Source organism: Camellia sinensis, chromosome 1 (genome assembly GCF_055761805.1).
Source record: "Camellia sinensis isolate YWXY chromosome 1, ASM5576180v1, whole genome shotgun sequence".
Classification (NCBI taxonomy): Eukaryota; Viridiplantae; Streptophyta; class Magnoliopsida; order Ericales; family Theaceae; genus Camellia; species Camellia sinensis.
In genome coordinates, this window is record NC_138961.1 from 21,534,651 (window position 1) to 21,555,908 (window position 21,258).

Sequence of the window (21,258 nt, forward strand, 5' to 3'; positions counted from 1 at the left end):
TATAAAATACATAATGTGTGCGTTGCATTAGTCATATTGCATTAGTTAGAAGCATGCACATTTCTTTAATTAATTTGCTTTGTTTTGGCTTGAAGTACTAGGTGAGCACTTATTGCTTTGGCATAACCACATACGTGTGATTGTTGCCATGATAAGAATGAATACCATGAGGCTAATTGTTTAAGTGATATAACTCTTTTAATGCCAGTGGATGAAGGCCTTTTTACATAAGTTGGGATAAATTGATTAATGTACATGCAAACTTGCATTTTCAAATGACGAGTATCAAAAACAATTTTCAAACAAACATGAAATTAAATGTTCCAACTTTTGCAAATTGATCTATACTTGCGTGTATCGCATAGTAATATTAGTCTAATAATCAGAACAAGAGCATATAATGTAAATAAAAATCACATCATGATTAGTAGAGGCCGATCTTTGATCGAGCGAGTGCTGTGCTCAATTCATGACCTTTCCTTCTCGTACCTAAGTTCCCGAGCTGAGACACTTTGGTGATGAAATGGCCTTTGGCATGAGTCTCGGGTTTCCTAAGTTTCTCAAAAATATTTAGGTAGCAACTCTGTAATCTGGAAAAGCAGTCTATTTTTAGCATTTGATTCAAACATTGATTTTTCAAAACGAATTGACGGATTTGGACTCTTTTTGTATTTTCATTATTCCACATTGCACTTGTGAAATCAGATTCAGAACCACAAGTAGAGTCCGAACTGTAGGGCTATTGGCTTTCCGAAAGGAGCTCGGAAAGTCTAGCTACAAAGGATGAGGTTATGGGTAAAGTAGGCTAGACCCATTGGACCCAAAACAAAAACCACACGCACGCACCGCCATCGCCGGCCGTCCGGGAGAGCTGGGCCTGGGCTTGGGGGCAGGTGCGTGGTATGAGGTTGGGTTGGGCTTGTCCGACCCAATTCTTATCTTTTTGGGCCAAAAACATTTGTAATTTATTTATTTATTTATTATTTTGGTTTCAAAATTCAAAATAAATTGGTTCAGATTTTTCCTTCACCCAAACAGATCCTAACCTACCCGAGCAGGTTCATACCTGTTGAATTCTTTCCCGGACAAATCTATATCTGTCCAAATTGGTCTTCGGTTATTGAATCTGTCCGAACAGGTGCATATCTATTGGCACCTGTTCGGAAAAGCTACCATTTCTCCTATAAAAGGCCAAGCCTTCCAGCAATTCAAAACATTGAAATTTCACTCAGATTTTCGTCTCTTTTCTTCCTTTTCTGTCTTCCTATTTTCTGCATTTATTCTGCATTTAATTTTAGAAAAAAGAAAGAGAGAGTTGCAGAGAAGTTTTGGTTCGCAAGACTTGATTTTGTAGTACTGCAAATACAAGTGTTAGTCGTTGCACGCCGGTTAAAACTCAAAGCACCGGAACGATGGCGAAATCTACTTTAAAAAGATTATGTTCAACACAAGTCTCGACTTTAATTTCTGTAAGCATTTCATTCGGAATTTAATTTATATAATTATTTTCTAAATTACTTTATTTTGTTGTTTATTTAATTTACACACACACAATTGTGGGTATAACAATGTAGGGTGGGTGGTGATACAATACAATGACATTTCTCTTGTTTTAAAGATTTTGAACACAAAATAATTCATTCTGTGACTGGGTGCATCTGTAACACAAACTTGTGCTGGAACAAGTATACACACATACACACAGAAGCACACAAACATGTAGAAAAATGCAAAACCAAAATCCAAAATAGGAACAATTGCCTAGCACAAGTAGTTTTATCAACAAACAAAAAAAACTAGTTTCATCAACAAAAAAAAAACTGTTGATAATCCAACTCACATCAAGAGAGCATCACACCAAATTACAAACCATCCATCTTTTCCTTTCCAGCCAAATCTTCCAGTGTTAAATTTAGAGTATCAGCAGAACCTTTTTTCACTTCCTCCCCACGAGCAGCCAGGAGGTCCTCAACGCTCCCTGGTTGTCCAAACCACCCTAGATGATCTGCAATCAAGTGCAGCTTATTGCACCCGCCACACCGTGCCACCACCACACCTTTCTCATATGATTGACGACACATTGTCTTGACGGATCTTGTTTCACAGACTTTGCAAGTAAAGATCATGGCAAGATCATGGTTGGGGGATATCTTCAAGTTGGAGGCGGCATTGAATTTCACAGCAGAATCGTCATTATCAGTCAGGTTGGAGAGAGAAGCTTCATGGCTTTCCACGTCTTTGACAGCCTGCTCACTTGGTTCAGTCTCTGTCTGAATTCTTCTTTTACTAAATTCGTATCTACTGAAGAAATGATTTGCAGAAGGACGAAATTGCCACAAGGGTTCTGTAAGTAGTAGATCCAAAACAAACTATGATAAGAAGAACAGCAGCAGCATAATATGCCTTCTTCATGCAGAAACGGGTTCATCATGCAGGAAACCATGATTCTCTAAGACACTACTCACTTAAAAAATGAACAACAAAAAAATGAGTGATATTGGAAAATCAAATTTGCCACAATTAGAACAAATAGCACACATTCTCACTTGGCATGTAAAATCACCTTGGTTAGGGAACAATCCACACTCCCATTCCCTCTCCCTTTTTTCAACCTAATTCACAAGTATAAAATTTCATAGCAATTAACTGTGTCAACTAACAGAAATAAATCCAACCCCAAGAAGAACAAGAAAAGGTCGAATCCAAATCTTTAGTTAGAGTACGTCGAAAATTTGAAAACTAGAATATTGTAATTTAAAGAAGATTCTAACTGGCATCACATTCATTGGTGCTATGCTTTTACAAAAAAAAAAAAAAAAAAAAAAAAAAAAAAAAAAAAAAAAAAAAAAATTCTATACATTTTGATGCTTTGTTGAGAACAAATTATGTCCTGCAAAATAACCTAAATTTTGTCCAGTAAATTCTTTCTTACGAAACTCAGCGTTTCAGCCTATATGTCCCTCATGTATCTCAGTCATTAATCTATCAAGACTAATCGTACACCATCATAGTCACCACAAATTGAAAACAACATAATATAGGTTCTTTAATTTAATTGGATTATGAAGTTTATGCAAATATTATGTCAACATGATCACATTGACCAGATTCCATTCAGAGGAATACCATCGACACAAGTTCAAACATATTTGTCAGCTGTCATATGATCAAAACCTATTACTACACTACACAAATTCACTAGAACCTCATATGAATTTTGTCTGGGCTTAGTGAGGATTACTGGGATTGTTACTCAATATTTGATAAATTTGTCAAGATGAGGCATCTCACCCATTGAAGTAAAATTTCTAATGGTTCCATGTTGCTCAATATTTTAAAATTTTGTGCACTTTGTTTGGGGATTTTGAGAATATGTTTTCTGCAAATAAATAAATAAAGAAGTAACATAGTGAAAAAATAATGCAAATTTCAAAAACACACATGCTCCATATTGTTTTCTTTTTTGTTTTGTGCAAAAATAGTACTTGAAAATTCAAAAACACTCACGATTTTCATGTTGTTTTCTTTTTTTGGGGCAAAAATTGCATTTAAAAATTCCAAAACATCTTTTTGGTGTTCATCTTCACCAAATTAGTTTTTAGTATTTTTCATAAAATAGATTCTGAAAACAAAGCCGTGATTTCTTCTATTTTCAAGAAGTTATGATCCGTAGAGTCTAGGCTTCATATCACAAAGTTCACACAAGGTAACTCTATGCCGGCCTCATTTGGAAATAGACTTTTTTTGGTAACTTTTTGATTTTTTGACTAAAATATAAGATAAAAAAACTAGTATATTTGAATCCACTTTTTAACTTTTTACAAAAAATAACGTATAAAAAATAGACAAAAAAGATTATACTTTTTTTTTTGTACAGCTTGTTGGCTTTTAACTTTTTAGTTTAAAAGCTAAAAAGTAGAGTTGCAAAACTAGGCCGCATCTCCAACCCTACCCAAATCTCGACTCAAAGTTAAATTTGAGTAAAAAGCCACTAAAATCCTATCCACTCCTTTACTCAAACCTCAGGCTATACCAAATTGAGTTTTACTCAAATCAAAATGAGACCCAATTCCTTTACTCAAATTTCTATCCAATAAAAACTTGACACATAAGTGCTTTCACTCAAATTTTCCAAATTCTCCTTTACTCCAACTCCTAGCATTCACTCAAAACTTCACACTTGCAATTTCACTCAAATTTGAGTTTGTCCTTTGGAGTGACTCATATCAAATGAAGCTTTTTACTCAAAATTTCTACTTTGAGCATAAGTATTAGGTATCTCAATCCCTTACAACAGTTTGCTAATTAGCTAATATCAGGAAAAATTATCAACAACAACAACAACAACAACAACAACAATAATAATAATAATAATAGCTTCGGTATCTCCATCACTCCATTAAAGAGTTCATCAGAATCAATAACTATGAACTGCTCTGTAAATGATTCATTCAGTTCACAAGCTAAAAAGCAAAGTTCAAAACCGAACCTTACTTCTATAGTTCCCAATTTATGCTGTACTTGCCATAAATTTAGTCCTGCGTATGCGTGTATTTAGAGAGAGAGAGAGAGAGAGAGAGAGAGAGTACCGTTGGGAAGAGAGGTATGAATGTTTGTAGAGGCAAAGAGAGAGAGTAATCGCTTCTGAATCTGCCGAATCGCCATTGAAGGTTTTGGCGGTGCCCAACTTCGCAAGTTAACGAGTCTTCGCTGACGGGAGCCAAATATATACATACATATTACGGTGTAATTTGGGTTTTGAGGGAGAAAAAGGAAAAAATAAGATGTTATTGTTTGTTTTATAAAATCATATAAATATTCCCATAATTTTCTTTTCCTTTCTTGTTCTTTTCATTTATTCTCTTTTTTGGTCAACAATTCTTGATCGTATTACACTAACAAATTCTATAGTTTAACATTTGTATCACTATGATTCGAAACTTTTTAATTATAATAGATTTGACCTTAAATTTTAAATTTTATTCTAAATAAAGACAATTGAAAACGTTTCCTTTGTAAATAAAAAATGTTTCATTTCAATGACAAAATTGTTAGTTTGCCCGCTTTCCTACCCAAACAGAGACGGATTTAGAATTATATCTTTGAGGGGCTACTCTATACTTTAAAAAATTGGAGGGGCTACTCTATATAATTTTGAAATTATCTACAAAAAATTTGGGAGTGCGAACTCCTATAATTTTAAGTTATTTTAAAAATTTTAATATAATATATGATATTTTTTAAATTTTTTTGGGATCCCCTCCTAGATCCATCATTGTACCCAAATAAGCCTGCCCCTCTTTATTCAAGAATTAGGGCACCATTAATTGAGATTGCGAGCAAAAAAAACAAAGAGGGTAGAAATAGTTTTTTTTTAGGGGTACTTACGTGTAGGTCCTAATAAGTGAATTTATTGTCTAATAAGTCCTATGAGAAAAATTTGTTATCAAAAAACGTCACTAATTATAAGTTTTAGCGACAATTTATAAAAATTATGACAAAAAAAGTCACTAATTGTTAATTTTTAGTGACATATATAAAAAATTGTCACAAAAAAATTATTTTTAGCGACAATTTTACTAAGACTTATTTTCAATAGGATTTGATAAGAATTAAGTCCAACTATTATGACCTATTGGTAGTTTACCCCCTTTTTTTTGGATATTTTTTTTATTAAATTAGTTTTTATTTTTCTAAAAAAAACTAAATATTGTCTCAGAAACTCAAGTCAAAACAAAGGTCGTATGTCACAAAAAAAATCAACCAAAATAATAAAAAAAATGAATACCACATTGAGACGGGAGTCCGGATTGTCTGCTGTGATTACCTGCGACGCCTCCTGCGGCGACGGTCCAAAACGACGTCGTTTTGGACCCTTTTTTCTTCTTCTTCTTTTTCCTCTTTTGCTTTCTCTCTCATTTGCTATGTTTGGATTGAGCGATTTGGAGAGAAGAAAAGAAATGAAGAGATATGTATTTCTTTTACTTGTTTGGATAACCTAAATGGAGAGAAATGGAAAGAAATGAAGAGAAAGGGAGAGAGACTCATTTCTCTTATAAGCCTCATTTTCAATCTTCTCAAAAGTAGAGAGATTGAGAGAGAAAAGAAACCACTATTTTCATAATACTAATTTTGTCCCTATAAAAATAAAAGAAATAAAATGATTAAAAATATAAAAAGGTTATTTTTGTAATATAACATAAAATAAATTTTTTTTTTCTTAATGAAACCTAACCAAACAAGAATGAGAGAAATCACAATCATTTCTTTTCTTTTATTTCTTCTTTATCCAAACAAAAAGGAGAGAAATCATAATCATTTCATTTTTTTTCTTTTCTTTTCTTTTCTTTTATAACTTAAGTAATCCTTTCTTTTCTTTTCTCTCCTAGATTCCCAAACATAGTGTTATCCTCAAAACAGAGAAGAGACTGACAAAGAGAGGCAGAGGCGAAGGCGAAGGCGAAGGAAGTTGAGGGCGACGAGGCAACGTCACGGCGAGAACCTAACTCATACACCACGGCGACGGCGATGAAGCGACAACTGGTGAAGGACGAACGACGACTTGAAGATATTCTGTTTCTTTCTATTTTATGTGTATATAAATATTACATGTATGTATATATTTCTGATTTTTTTGAGTTTTACATAATTTTTGATGATTTGTGTGATGGGTTTATGAAATTTTGGGTGTTTAAAGTGTTGAAATTGAAATTATACAACCAAGGAGAGAGTGGCAGGAAGAGAATAAAACCATAGCCATTGAAGCAATGATATGTACTCTGTAATTTTTTGCAAGGAATGCACTCCCAATGAAGTAAGCACCACAAAACAACGAAGTAGTAATGAAGACAGTGAAGAGACAAGATTTACTCTTTGGATCCGATAGTAGAGAAACCTGCAAAGATAATAAAAATTACCTTTGTGTTTGATTTCATCTTGGGTTTGATTTCTCATGTGTTTGATTTCTTGGGTTTTCTCAAAAAAAAAAGATTTCTTGGGTTTTCTAAGCTCCAAATATGAACAAGAAGATTGAAAGAAAATCAACTTCTTTAAAACACAAGAAAGCCTCTGACTCTCTCTGTTCGTATCTTCTCTATTTTGAGGATTAGGGCTCTCAGCAAATGAGAGAGAAAGCAAAAAAAAAAAAAAAATTAAAAAAAAAGGTCCAAAACGACCGCAGGAGGCACCGCAAGAAATCCCTGCAGACGATCCAGACTCATTGAGGCGGGATGACGTCATTCGCAATCCATGGAGTACCCATTTGCAATACCAACTTTTGCTTGTAATTGTGTGAATATGTTAAAAGTTTCCACTTTGATACACTTGTAACTTTTTGTTCAATGGTGAAAATCCTATTTTTTTGCTCGCAAATCTGAACTCTAATGGTGCCCTAATTCATGAGGTAAAGAGTAGGTTTATTTGGGTGGGAAATAGGGCGAATTTATGATTTTGCCTTTAAAATTGAGCATTTATCGTTTGAAAATGAAATAGCATATTCAATTGTTCTTATTTGAAATAAGATTCAAAATTCAAAATCAAATGTATCAAAATTAAAAGGTCAGAGATCAAAGTGATACAAGTCTCAAACTACATAGATTGCTAGTGTAATTTTCCATTATATTTTTCGTATTTTTTGATATTTGTTACAATGAAAAACGAATGCCAACATTAAATATTTTATATGGTCAATAAAAAAACAAGTTTATTTAAAGAGATGATGTTTCCCACTTTTAAAAAATGAAAAACGTCTTTCGAACTAATTATTTACTAATGTCACCACACCGCCACCATTACTCTCACCTCCACCACCACACCACCCTCACCGCCACTGTCATTGTTGCTATGGCCATCGCCATCACCATTGTCGTCGCCCGACCGCTATACCCCCACCTTCACCTTCACATTCGTTTCACCATCATTACCAAACATAAAAAAATATTTTCTCCACAAAACATTTTCTAAAAATGTTTTCTGTAAAAAATATTTTTCATTAAAACATTTTGTTTCATTTATTTTCTTTCTTGATCAACACACTTTAAAAGTTTGACTAGCTGAAAGAAATAAAAATAATTTTTTTATCATTCATCATGGAAATTTTATAACATATGCTAGCACTAATGGGTGAAGACATTATTTTCATTTTTCATATTTTTAAGGTTTAATTTTCATTTCTTGTATTTTTTTAAAAAATAATAAAAATGATATCCTTTAATTAATTCATGCCAAATTAATTTTTAAACATTCAAAACACAATTTAAAAATATTCCTTAAAATTGGATATTTTGAAGAAATTTTTTTCAAAAGTAATTACTGAAAACAGTTTGCCAAACAAGTCCTTCATGTGAGTTCCCTTTTTTTGTCTTTGGCAACAAAAATACAAAAATGATACCATGATTCAAATGCATCAATTATCAATTAGACTGGATACACAATTTCTCTTTTGATAATGCATGTTAAATAGAAATTCCTTAGGAAAAAATTTATAATTTCACATTACTGTTGAGCACATTCAAGGCTCACTCTCAGATCAATTGTACTACTACTGTACAGTTAGAATGATCATAAGAAAAAAAACAAATTTGGGCACTAGTCCCATTTCCATTCCATGCAAAGCACATCGCATCACAGATTCTAATCTCCCATTCTTGAATCATTTCAAACAAAGGATATTTGGAATCATTTATCTGCTTTGTCACCTCAAAATAAAGATATCGCTCCAACTAGTGCACAAAACAATTAGATGATGATATAGTAGGTCACTTCTGTCTTTGTGTTGAGAGAGCCACTCATTTTTGAGGTAACCTCGTGGAGTTTGTTGCTTTAACACTTACATTAATCAATAGACCTGACATTTGCCTGTACCAGCACAAACTGAACACTCATCTGCATCTCCAGCAACATGACTTAAGCAATACTTGATTCTATCATTCATAACATCCTACAAAACAATACCAATAAAGAGAGAATGAAATAATGCAAAAAAAATTCCAAAAAAAGAAAATATCTTGAAATTGTGAAGTTTTGAAATGATTTTTATCAAGGGAAGGGTAAACCAAGTCAAAACAATGAGAGAGGGAATGGGAAGAAGGCATAAGCTATTAATAGATGTAAATTTAGGAAGTAAATCTGATACATATTGTCAAATTTTCAGGGGATTTTTATCAAGATATTTTGCACTGATGAAATAACGAAAATTAATAAATTTCATACCACAAGTAGTTCATGAAGGCCAAGAGGTGCAGTTATGATATATGACACGCCTGGGTGCCCTTTCGCAGCTTCAGCTGTTAAGGAAGGAATATCCTGCAAAAAACAGGTTATTATACATCTCACTGCTTTTTAGTTCTTAGAGTTCATCAATCATCCTAGATTCATGTGTTATGTTCACAAATATTATCACGGTCTAGTCATCATTGAATATCATGCTCACTTACCTGGTGCCAATGCCGTCCAGGGAACAAGAAAAATGGGCTTACAATCACACGATTTGCCCCTTGTTGAACACACAAACCAAATGCATCTCTTATTGATGGTTCTGCCAACTCCTACTCAAATAAAAAGATATCAACAGTGAAAATTCAACAGCATGAAAGAGAACATTTTTATAAATTTTTTATTATTATTATTATTTTATTTTACCGGCATGAAAGAGAACATCTTGAAAATCAAGAATGCATAATTTTGCTCAAAAGCTAAAGATGATCCTAATGCAAAGTTACTTGGACTAAACCAATTATTGAAAAAAGAGATCAGATTCTCATCTCTCTGCTTTGCTTAAACTCATTTTGCTTAAAAACTAAAGATGATCAAAATGCAAAGTTAACTTGGGCACACCATTACTAAGAAAAAGGTGTCCCAAGGCTTTTGCCTGCCCGATAGGGTCAAAGACATCAAAACGTGGACAAAGATCTAAGTAAATATAAGAGAGGTGAAATTTTGGATTGATGTCAACTGTCCATCTGCCACTATACAGGCTTATAGTTCAACTTTAGACCAGCAAACAGCTTTCTACCAAGATTTAACAATTTTTTTTTTTGTTTTTCCAGTAGTTTGCACATAGTATCAAAAGAAACATTACCATATGAGCAGGCTCTACAATGGGGTAGCCAGTTCTATCTCTAAACATTGCCACAAACTCATCTGAAATGATAAGTTCTGATTTCATCAGCTTCTTACAACATTTATGGAAGCGTAGTTCAACAATTATCAGATTATCAGCATACCAGCATAATAACAAAAAAGATAGTACAAACAGACTCAAATAAAGGGAACTAGTTTAGCTTACCTAGCATAAGATTAGATTCTTTTCGGCGTGAACCATGGTCAACAATAACCACACCGTCTCTGTCACCAATCCCGTGAGGCTGCTGCCTAATCCCACCATTTCTAGTAGCCAAGCATAATCTTGTTGATGAATATCTGCTGTTCATGGGATATTTCTTTATTTCCACGAGTCTGGGCAGTACCCATTTAGGGCTTCTTCCAGTTTCACTTAATATAGTCCTTTGATCATCCAAAGGAGAAAGCAAGAAAATATCAATCTCTCAAACTAATACATACATACAAAAAAAAAACAAATAAATTCACATCATACAACAATATTTAACGGTATATGTTTTCAAATTGTTTGGGTTTAGCTGTGGTTTTTTGAGTTTTCCCTAGCAACCATTTCAGACCCAACACTAAACAAAAGCTAAACTCAAATCGAGATTCAAGAAACAATCTAAAAAGGGACAAGGAAAGTACCTTTTACTACTGAATTGAGAAGTAAGAGATGACATTGCCATCTTTGCTTGTGCCATGAAATTTTATCAGCTTCACTGGGGAACTTCTTCCAGCGAGAAGGCAATAATTTAATAACCTGCAGTTTACAATTTGGGGGTCCATCATCACTTCATCATTTACAGTCCATAGACATTTTCTCGTAAGTGTTTCACACACTAGATTGTAGACCTTAACTAGTAGTTTTTTTTTTAAGTACAATTATTTTCAATTTGATCTCTGTTTGTAATTATGCTTTACATCTTCAATTTTGATGACTCAACACTGTTATAATCTTAGAGTAGCAGCAAAGTTCTACTGGTATTACCCTCCCCTTCCCTCTCCCTTTTTTCAACCTAATTCACAAGTATAAAATTTCACAGAATACCAATTAACTGTGTCAACTAATAGAAATAAATCCAACCACAAGTAGAACGAGAAAAGTTTGAATCCAAATCTTTAGTTAGAGTAGGTCTAAAATTTGAAAACTATAATATTGTAATTTAAAGAAGATTCTAACTGGCTTCACATTCATTGGTGCTATGCTTTAAAAAAAAATTAAACATTTTGCTGCTTTGTTGAGAAAAAATTATGTCCTGCAACATAACCTAAATTTTGTCCAGTAAATTCTTTCTTACGAAACTAAGTGTTTCAGCCTATATGTGCCTCCTGCATCTCAGTCATTAATCTATCGAGACTAATGGTACACCATCATAATCACCACAAATTAAAAACAACATAAAATAGTTCTTTAATTTAATTGGATTACAAAGTTTATGCAAATATTATGTCAACATGATCACATTGACCAGATTCCATTCAGAGGAATACCATCAACACAAGTTCAAACATATTTGTCTACTGTCATATGATCAAAACCCATCACGGCACTTCACAAATTCACTAAAACCTCAAATGAATTTTGTCTGGGTTTAGTGAGTATTATTGGGATTGTTACCCACTTTTTGTGATTGCCAATAAATTTGTCAAAGCTGAGGCATCTCACTTTTCTACTTACAATTTAGGGCAAACAAAATTTTTAGAATTTCTGGGGAGGCTGTTGTATAGGATTACCTAATACTACAACAAAAAGATGAAATAGGCTTTTACTATTGATGAGGATTAAAATTTGATTAATTTGAAATTGAGTTCTATTCAATTCAAGCTTGCTTTAATGCTATAGTGGTTTTAATTGTTAGGTTTGCCTCTAAGCCCTCTATTTTATTTATGTTATTCGAATTTGAATTGTAGTTTGAACCTTAGTTGCAGGAATCGTGCAACCAAGTGACGAATCTTCGTAAGAAATGCGATTCCACGTTTCTTAGAAAGAAACGTGTAAGAATCGCGTTTCTGTAGAGAGAGAAACGCGATCCTGTCCAAGATGGGATTGTTGGTGGAAATAAAACAACTCAGAAACCCAAAAAGAGAGAAGCCCTAACCCATTGAAGACAGAGAAAGAGAAAACAGACAGAAACCCTAACCCATTGAAGACAGAGAAAGAAAAAGGAAAAGGGGAAAAAACCAGTTGAAGCCCTAATCGAGACTAGATCATGGTATGTTTTTCCAATCTATGTGTGTTCAACTATCTCTCTCCCTCTGTTAATCGTCGAAGTCGAACCTGTTTATCTTCTTTGACTCTCTCTCTCTCTCTATTCGATGCTCTTCGCCGTCGTCTCCTTCGACCTTCGTATCTCTCTCTCTGTGTTCATCTTCGTCTTTGTCTCCTCTCTCTCTGTTCGTCTCTCTTGTTCCTCCCCTCTATTCGACTCCTCTCTCTTCCCTCTTCCCTCTTCCCTCTTCGTTGTTGTCTCTCTCTCCCTCTTTTATTCTTTATTTTATTTTTTTTACCTTTTTTTGTTTTTAGTAATAAAAAAACCATTTTACATCTTTTATTTATTTTTTTATATTTTTAATATTCTCAATATCCTAAATATTAACATATAGAATAAAAAAATTATAAAATAAAATATCTAATTTTTCTTTTTGTTTATTTTAACATAATTTACTATTCCTTATTTATTATAATTTTTTATTTATAATATATATCAATTAAAAATAAATAAATAAATTAACAATAATACATTATTTAAAATATATAATAAATAAATAAAATATTTAATGTGTATTAAAATAAAAATATTTATAAAAAAACTTCTAATGTGTATTAAAATATATATATATATATATATTACCGCTCCCGAGCCGCTCCCAACCTAAGAAACTTCTATCGGCTCACGCTTCCTCACTCCCGGCCCCGCTCCCGCCCCCGCCCCCGCTCCCGTTTCGTGCAACTAAGGTTTGAACTTCAATAGACTGTTATTAGATGTTATTTTGTTTGTGTTTTTTTTTTTTTTTAATAAATGTGATAATCAAAGAGTTTAGATTTATATTAATTTTTTTTGAAAGTTTTATAATTATAAATTCGAAATTGATCCCAACAAAATACTGGTTTGTTCAAGGACTAGAATTAACTCTTACGTTTTTAAAAGAAAAGATTGTTTTTGTGGAAGTTTGAATGATTGTGAGGTTGCATCTCAAGTCATTCTTTGTTTGGGAATATAATTTTCTGATTTCCTACTTTTCTTTCTTTACTTCATATATACTTTCCCCTACTGACTGTTTTGTTTAATTTCTATGCAGTAGACCTGCGTTTAATTTCTTCTCATACAATTCCTTTGGCTGCTTTTTTATTTTTTAGTCATTGGACTTAAGTTTATGTTCTCTATATTAATTTCCGGTGCATGATGGATCCACAAAGGATTTGTAGTGTAAGCAAAATTGTAGTGACTCAATTAGCATTTCATATAACATATTCATTGAAGTTGTCTTGACTTAATTTTCCATGTATGTTTCATTCAGTATTCAGATAAATCGAACTAGACAGCAAAGGAAGGATGTAAAAGAAATGGTATAGTACTCTCTCTCTCTCTCTCTCTCTCTCTCTCTCTCTCCATTTGAGTGATTTTAGGTTGATTCTAGCAATTTCTGCTAGTTTTAAGTTGATTTGGAAAATTTTTCTCACAAAGGATTTATGTTTAAGAGACGGTGGAGCTCTTGCTATTTTGGGAAATTTTTTAATTCTGAATTTTCTTATTGCTAGATGGTTTGAAAATTGCTATTGAATTAGCACTTGTTGAAGTATTAGTCTATTTGTTTTGCTGTGGTACTGTTAGGAATACTTCTCTTTTTCTTTTATTATTCCAGTATGTGACTTAGAAAAGTAATACGTATATGTCTTTATATTAATTTCATTTTCATTTGTTTCTTTTCAGTTGGCCGTTCAAATTGCACGCACTGCAACCATTTTCCGAATTGACAAGGTATTTACCTAAGTTTCTTAAAATTTGAGTAATTATAAACTACAAGTGTAATCTAAAATAGTTCTATGTATTATTGGTGGGCTGTTTTTTACTGAATTAATGGTATTCTTACTATTAATGAGTTTTATATTCTATCAAAATGGTATTTTGTTATGGGTTTGACCCTAAATTAGAGTAATGGATTTTATTGAATTTGTTTGTTTTATTGGTGAAAAGAGGAGCTGAGGTTCTTAATATTTAGCTGTTAACATTAGCTATTTTGTTCATCGAAAAGCGGGGTTCTAACTATTCCTATATAAACAGGTGGTGGTAGTTGACAACAATAGTAGTTCAGTGAATGATTCAAGTGTTACCACAGTGCATGACAATATTTAGATGATAATAAAAGTGGCGCAACTTTTCTTATAAGGATCTTGCAATATCTCGAGACAGCACATTATTTGAGAAAAGGCCTATTTCCAAAGCATAACAGCTTGCGTTTTGTGGTGTGAACTTAATATCTATTTTGCTTGGATTTGATCAGTATTCCTTTTCTTTTGTTTCTTGTTAGTTCATGAAAACCTACAAGTTGCTCACATCCTAAACTTTTGTAGGGTCTTTTGCCGCCACTTTGATGCTCCACATCATTTGCGCAAGCATGAATGGGCTCCATATCGTGAAGGTAAGTTTTCTCCTTACATTCTCCATTCATGTGTGTTGTAGTAGTCACTGTGCTATTATATGTAGCAATGACTTTGCTTATTACATACTACACAACCATTGAAATTTCAAGGTCTAAATTTTTGTCTCTTGAGAGTAACTATTAACACCCTATTCATTGTTTAAAGGGAATTATACTTGTTTCCTATTTTGTTGGATGTGAGAGTGCTCCATTTTGTTTCTCTTTGATTATTGATTTTATGGGGAATTTGTATATGCTTGTAGGTATATAGGCTTAGATGCTTTGGTTGTACAAGGTTTATGCCTCCACCTTTCTTTTATGGAATAAATATGTTTGTTCTATAGTTCATTTTGAAGTATAAGAAGGTTATAATTTTGTCCAAATATAGTGGATACTAACACAATTATAAAATGTCTCCATTGTTACTTGAAGAAAGCATAATATGGCAGTTCGGATTATAAGCTTAATTTAGGTAATTACTGATTGGATGTCATGTTGTGCAGAATGTTTTGATTGACACAGTACTTGAACTTGGAATAAGAGTGACTGTAGCAATGGGAACCAATCGCAATTTAGACGCTAGTAATAAATAATTTTTTGTTCTTTTTGTTGTTTCTTCTTTTTGTTTTGTTTTGTTTTGTGTGTGTGTGTGTGTGTGTGTGTGTGAGAGAGAGAGAGAGAGAGAGGGGGAGAGAGAGAGAGAGAGGGAGAGTCAAACTGTCTTATGTTACCCATAGTATGGAGGGGATTAAGAGTACGGTGAGATTGAGTGAAGAGATTGTTAGTATGGTGGTATTAAGTTGGAAATGTAAGATAAAGAATGTTTGTTTGTACATCACCAAATTAGTAATACTATAGATAATATAATATATAAAATAAATCAGTGTGTTTGGTTTGAGTTTTCTGGATTAAATTTTTTGAAAACTGACTTTTTTGGTTTTCGTGTTTTTTTGTTTTTAGTGAATATTTTTTAAATTTTAAACATTTTTTTTTACTTTTTTAGATGCACCTTACTTAGATGTATCTAAAAAGTAAAAAATTTGTGAAAAAATATTTTAAAAAATTAATAAATACATAAAAATACAAAAAATGTTCTAAATTCTTGTATTTTTGGTATTTAGTAAATTTTTAAAAGATTTTTTTTTACAATTTTTTACTTTTTAGGTGTATTTATGTTAGGTGTGTCTAAAAAGTAAAAAAACTTGCTTAAAATATTTTAAAAATTCAGTAAAAACAAAAAAAATACGGAAAATAAGAAAGTAGAATTTTCTGAAAAGTGTTTTTTGAAAAGTGGAAACAAGCAAGGTGAATATTTTTTTAAATTTTAATATTCATTACCCTGCTGATGTGTGTTTCCTAGCAGAGTTATTTGTGATTAGTCATTTTCCTAGTGCATTGGTTTACTTGGTTTAGATTATTTTTAATAGAGCCAATTGGAGGCCCCAAGTAATTGGAACATAGAGTTGACTTTTGTGATGATGGTGGGTAATGGAAGAATGAATGTACTTCATCAAGTTCTTATTGTGTAAATTTTTCTATAGAGCAAGTTGAGAGGAAATTTAATTGAGATTTATAGACAAAATGATGGACAAGAAGATAGAGAAAAAAAAATAACTATTGCCAAAAATTAGTCTTAATGTTAAGTTAATAAAATTGATTTAACTCATTCTGTTCAATTTGGCCCTTTTTCAAATGTGTGGCTAGGTCGTGATCTTTGTGTTTACTATAAACTCTTAATAGATCAATGTCTTTTGTGTATTTTACTGGTTGAGAGCTCTGTTTCTGCTCCTACGGATGGACAAAACACCCGTGGTCTAACAATGGCATCCAAGCACCCTCCGATATAGTCTGGCATCTATCCAATTTTCACACCAAACTATGAGATAACTATCGTCTATCATTTTGTGTATCTCACAGATTACTGAGTCACCAATATTTCTACCTTCTAAAACCGCAGAGAAATGCAATCTTTCTAATATAACATCAAAATCTATAGGATAAAGCACAGTAAGCAAGCATTCCATAGCAAAAGTCAGAGTCCTTATTTTAACAAAATGATAAATAATAGATGAACAACTCAAATCATATGTTAGCCTTCTAAGAAACCTTCTGATTGATTAGAACTTCAGTTTATGCTTGTCCCTAGACCTTTTCATTTGGATTTCCAAGAAAATGGTGTTAATCATTATCTTTGGTTTGCCAGGAAAGAGCATTAGGGAAGGGCACTGAAGCCCTTCCTTTGCCAGCATTCTCAAACAGGGCATGGCAAATGCAAAGCCATAGCATGGTGTTGAAGTCGACTGTGGTTGATATCTTCATAGAGCTTTAATTCATATAATGAACTATGTTGAACTATTAAGTGAAAGGACTATATTAAGTGAAACTGGAAGAAGCCCTAAATGGCTACTGCCCAGACTCCTGAAAATAAAGAAATATCCCGTGAACAACAGATATTCATCAACAGGATTATGCTTGGCTACTAGAAATGGTGGGATTAGGCAGCAGCTTCACGGGATTGGTGACAAAGACAGTGTGGTTATTGTTGACCATGGTTCACGCATAAAAGAATCTAATCTTATGCTAGGTAAGCTAAACTAGTTCCCTTTATTTGAGTCCTTTTTTACTATCTTTTTTGTTATTATGCTGGTATGCTGATAATCTGATAATTGTTGAACTACGCGTTGGTAAATGTTGTAAGAAGCTGACGAAATCAAAACATATAATTTCAGATGAGTTTGCAGCAATGTTTAGAGATAAAACTGGCTACCCCATTGTAGAGCCTGCTCATATAGCAATGTTTCTTTTGATACTATGTGCAAACTACTGGGAAAAAAAAAAAAAAAAAAAAATTGTTAAATCTTGGTAAAAAGCTGTTTGCTGGTCTAAAGTTGAACTATAAGCGTATATAGTGGCAGATGGACAGTTGACATCAATCCAGAATTTCACCTCTCTTATATTTACTTAGATCTTCGTCCACGTTTTGATGTCTTTGACCCTATCGAGCAGGCAAAGGCCATGGGCACCTTTTTCTTAGTAATGGTGTGCCCAAGTTAACTTTGCATTATGATCATCTTTAGTTTTTAAGCAAAATTAGTTTAAGCAGAGAGATGAGAATCTGATCTCTTTTTTCAATAATTGGTTTAGTCCAAGTAACTTTGCATTAGGATCATCTTTAGCTTTTGAGCAAAATTATGCATTCTTGATTTTCAAGATGTTCTCTTTCATGCCGGTAAAATAAAATAATAATAATAATAAAAAATTTATAAAAATGTTCTCTTTCATGCTGTTGAATTTTCACTGTTGATATCTTTATTTGAGTAGGAGTTGGCAGAACCATCAATAAGAGATGCATTTGGTTTGTGCGTTCAACAAGGGGCAAATCGTGTGATTGTAAGCCCATTTTTATTGTTCCCTGGACGGCATTGGCACCAGGTAAGTGAGCATGATATTCATTGATAACTAGACCGTGATAATATTTGTGAACATAACACATGAATCTAGGATGGTTGATGAACTCTAAGAACTAAAAAGCACAGTGAGATGTATAATAACCTGTTTTTTGCAGGATATTCCTTCCTTAACAGCTGAAGCTGCGAAAGGGCACCCAGGCGTGTCATATATCGTAACTGCACCTCTTGGCTTTCATGAACTACTTGTGGTATGAAATTTATTAATTTTCATTATTTCATCAGTGCAAAATATCTTGATAAAAATCCCCTGGAAATTTGACAATATGTATCAGATTTTACTTCCTAAATTTACATCTATTAATAGCTTATGCCTTCTCCCCATTCCCTCTCTCTCATTGTTTTGACTTGGTTTACCCTTCCCTTGATAAAAATCATTTCAAAACTTCACAATTTCAAGATATTTTCTTTTTTTGGGAATTTTTTTGCATTAATTCATTCTCTCTCTCTCTCTCTCTCTCTCTCTCTCTTTGGTATTGTTTTGTAAGATGTTATGAATGATAGAATCAAGTATTGCTTAAGTCATGTCGCTAGAGATGTAGATGAGTGTTCAGTTTGTGCTGGTACAGGCAAATGTCGGGTCTATTGATTAATGGAAGCGTTAAAGCAACAAACTCTACAAGGTTTCCTCAAAAATGAGTGGCTCTCTCGACACAAAGACAAAAGTGACCGACTATATCACCATCTAATTGTTGACAAACTCTACAGGATTGGTGACAGATCAGAGACGGTGTGGTTATTGTTGACCATGGTTAATGCCGAAAAGAATCTAATCTTATGCTAGGTAAGCTAAACTAGTTCCCTTTATTTGAGTCCTTTTTTACAATATTTTTTGTTATTATGCTGGTATGCTAATAATCTGATCATTGTTGAACTACGCTTTTGAATCAAACTTAGGTAAATACCTCGTCAATTAGGAAAATGGTTGCAGTGCGTGCAATTTGACCGGCCAACTGAAAAGAAACAAATGAAAATGAAATCAATATAAACACATGTACATATTACATCTCCAAGTCACATACTGGAATTCATCTAGCAACAAGAAAATTAAGAAATAAAAAATTTCCCAAAATAGCAAGAGTCCCACTGACTCTTAAACATAAATCCTCTGTGAGAAAAATTTCCCAAATCAACTTAAAACTAGCAAAAATTGCTAGAATCAACCTAAAATCACTCAAATGGAGAGAGAGAGTACTATACCAATTCTTTCACATCCTTCCTTTGCTATCTAGTTCGATTTATCTGAATACTGAATTAAACATACGCACATGGAAAATTAAGTCAGACACAACTTCAATGAATATGTTATATGAAATGCTAATTGAGTCACTACAATTTTGCTTACACCACAAATCCTCTGTGGATCCATCCTGCACCGGAAATTAATATTGAGAACATAAACTTGTCCAATGACTACAAAATAAAAAAGCAGCCAAAGGAATTGTATGAGAAGAAATTAAACTCAAGTTTACTGCATAGAAATTAAACGAAACAATCAGTAGGGGAAAGTATATATGAAGTAAAGAAAGAAAAGTAGGAAATCAGAAAATTATATTCCCAAACAAAGAACGGCTGGGGATGCAACCTCACAATCATTCAAACTTCCATAAAGTGATAAAACAATCTTTTCTTTTAAAAACGTAAGAGTTAATTCTAGTCCTTGAACAAATCAGTATTCTGTTGGGATCAATTTCAAATTTATAATTATAGAACTTTCAAAAAAAAAATTTAATATAAATCTAAACTCTTTGATTACCACATTTATTTAAAAAAATAAAAATAAAAATAAAAAATAAACACATAAACACAAACACAAACACAAGCAAACAAACAACTAATACAGTCTATTAAAGTTCAAACTACAATTCAAATTGCAATAACATAAGTAAAATAAAGGGCTTAGAGGCAAACCTAACAATTAAAACCACAATAGCATTAAAGCAAGCTTGAATTGAACGGAACTAAATTTCAAATTAATCAAATTTTAATCCTCATTAATAGTAAAAGCCTATTTCATCTTTTTGTTGTAGTATTAGGTAATCCTATACAACAGCCTCCCCAGAAATTCAAAAAATTTTGTTTGCCCTAAATTGTTAGTAGAAAATAACATCAGAGAACTGAACACAATTCCAAAATTATACAAACAATAAACCAATAAAATTTCTTCAATCGGGCAAAAATTTGAACTAATCACTATGTTCTTCATAGATACATGTATATATGTATGTATAGGCGGAGAGAGAGAGAGAGAGAGAGAGAGAGAGAGATTGAAATCGCACCAAATCGCTATTGAATCAAAATTTGCTACAATCTCTGTTAGAAACCAAATCAATCTTGTATATATTTGCAAAAAAATTGAAGAAATGATAGAAGATCTCATAATCTGTTTATATATATATGTATGTGTGCGTGTGTGTGTGAAGCTCAGCAAAAAATGATAGAAGCTCTCATAAAATTGTGCGTGAAGATGAAAATCTCAACTGCCATGAAAATCATTGATTTACTTCGGATTAAAGCCAAGGAATTCAGATCTGCGTTGGAGCCATGAAAATGAGATCGATCATGGCAAGTTAGGGCAAGAAGAGTCCTAGACAGAGATTGGAAACCTAGAAGGAGAGATCGAATTTGGCAAATTAGGGCTGAAGAGAGAGTCCCGACTTTTTTGTATGGTGGTCCTTTTTCAGCCCCGACTTTTTAATTGTGAAAATATAAAAAAAAAGGAAAATGTTTGAGGGCCATAATTTTTGTGACCACAATGGCTCAAAACTGTCAAAACGACGTCGTTTTGGGTGCAAAACATGCCAAAACGACGTCGTTTTGACAGTTTTGAGCCATTGTAGCCACAAAAATTGTGGCCCTCTAGCATTGTTGAAAAAAAAAAACGACAATGCAGGTAGCTCAAATTTTTGTGGCTCAAATGGCTCAAATCTGTCAAAACGACGTCGTTTTGACAGCATATATATGAAGGAGATAGATTATGAAATCAAAACACATCAGATAAGAACTACGCACTGGACATACAATTGGAATTAAAATATTCACACTAATT

General features: G+C 32.9%; 1 protein-coding gene and 1 long non-coding RNA gene across 11 annotated transcripts; one reads left to right on the plus strand and one right to left on the minus strand.

The window, feature by feature from the left end:
* Positions 1-1,720: 1,720 nt before the first annotated feature.
* LOC114309520 (sirohydrochlorin ferrochelatase, chloroplastic) lies at positions 1,721-20,935 on the minus strand. Of its 10 annotated transcripts, none has more exons than XM_028255261.2 (11): positions 20,714-20,916; positions 19,555-19,622; positions 19,410-19,458; positions 19,115-19,162; positions 18,295-18,332; positions 10,747-10,861; positions 10,286-10,503; positions 10,079-10,140; positions 9,435-9,545; positions 9,211-9,303; positions 8,439-8,938 (listed from the first exon to the last, which is right to left on the minus strand). In XM_028255261.2, exons 6-11 carry the CDS (start codon positions 10,800-10,802, stop codon positions 8,837-8,839), a joined length of 642 nt encoding a protein of 213 aa, XP_028111062.1. In that variant the 5' UTR covers positions 10,803-10,861; positions 18,295-18,332; positions 19,115-19,162; positions 19,410-19,458; positions 19,555-19,622; positions 20,714-20,916; the 3' UTR covers positions 8,439-8,836. The 10 variants fall into 10 exon arrangements, with proteins under 10 accessions (XP_028111064.1, XP_082729487.1, XP_028111062.1 ...); XM_082873328.1 differs by having other exon boundaries at positions 18,295-18,459; XM_082873353.1 differs by having other exon boundaries at positions 20,691-20,916.
* LOC114309521 (uncharacterized) lies at positions 17,248-18,400 on the plus strand. The gene is made up of 3 exons (XR_014331996.1): positions 17,248-17,326; positions 18,064-18,174; positions 18,308-18,400. It is a non-coding gene; the product is annotated as an uncharacterized LOC114309521 (long non-coding RNA).
* Positions 20,936-21,258: the final 323 nt, after the last annotated feature.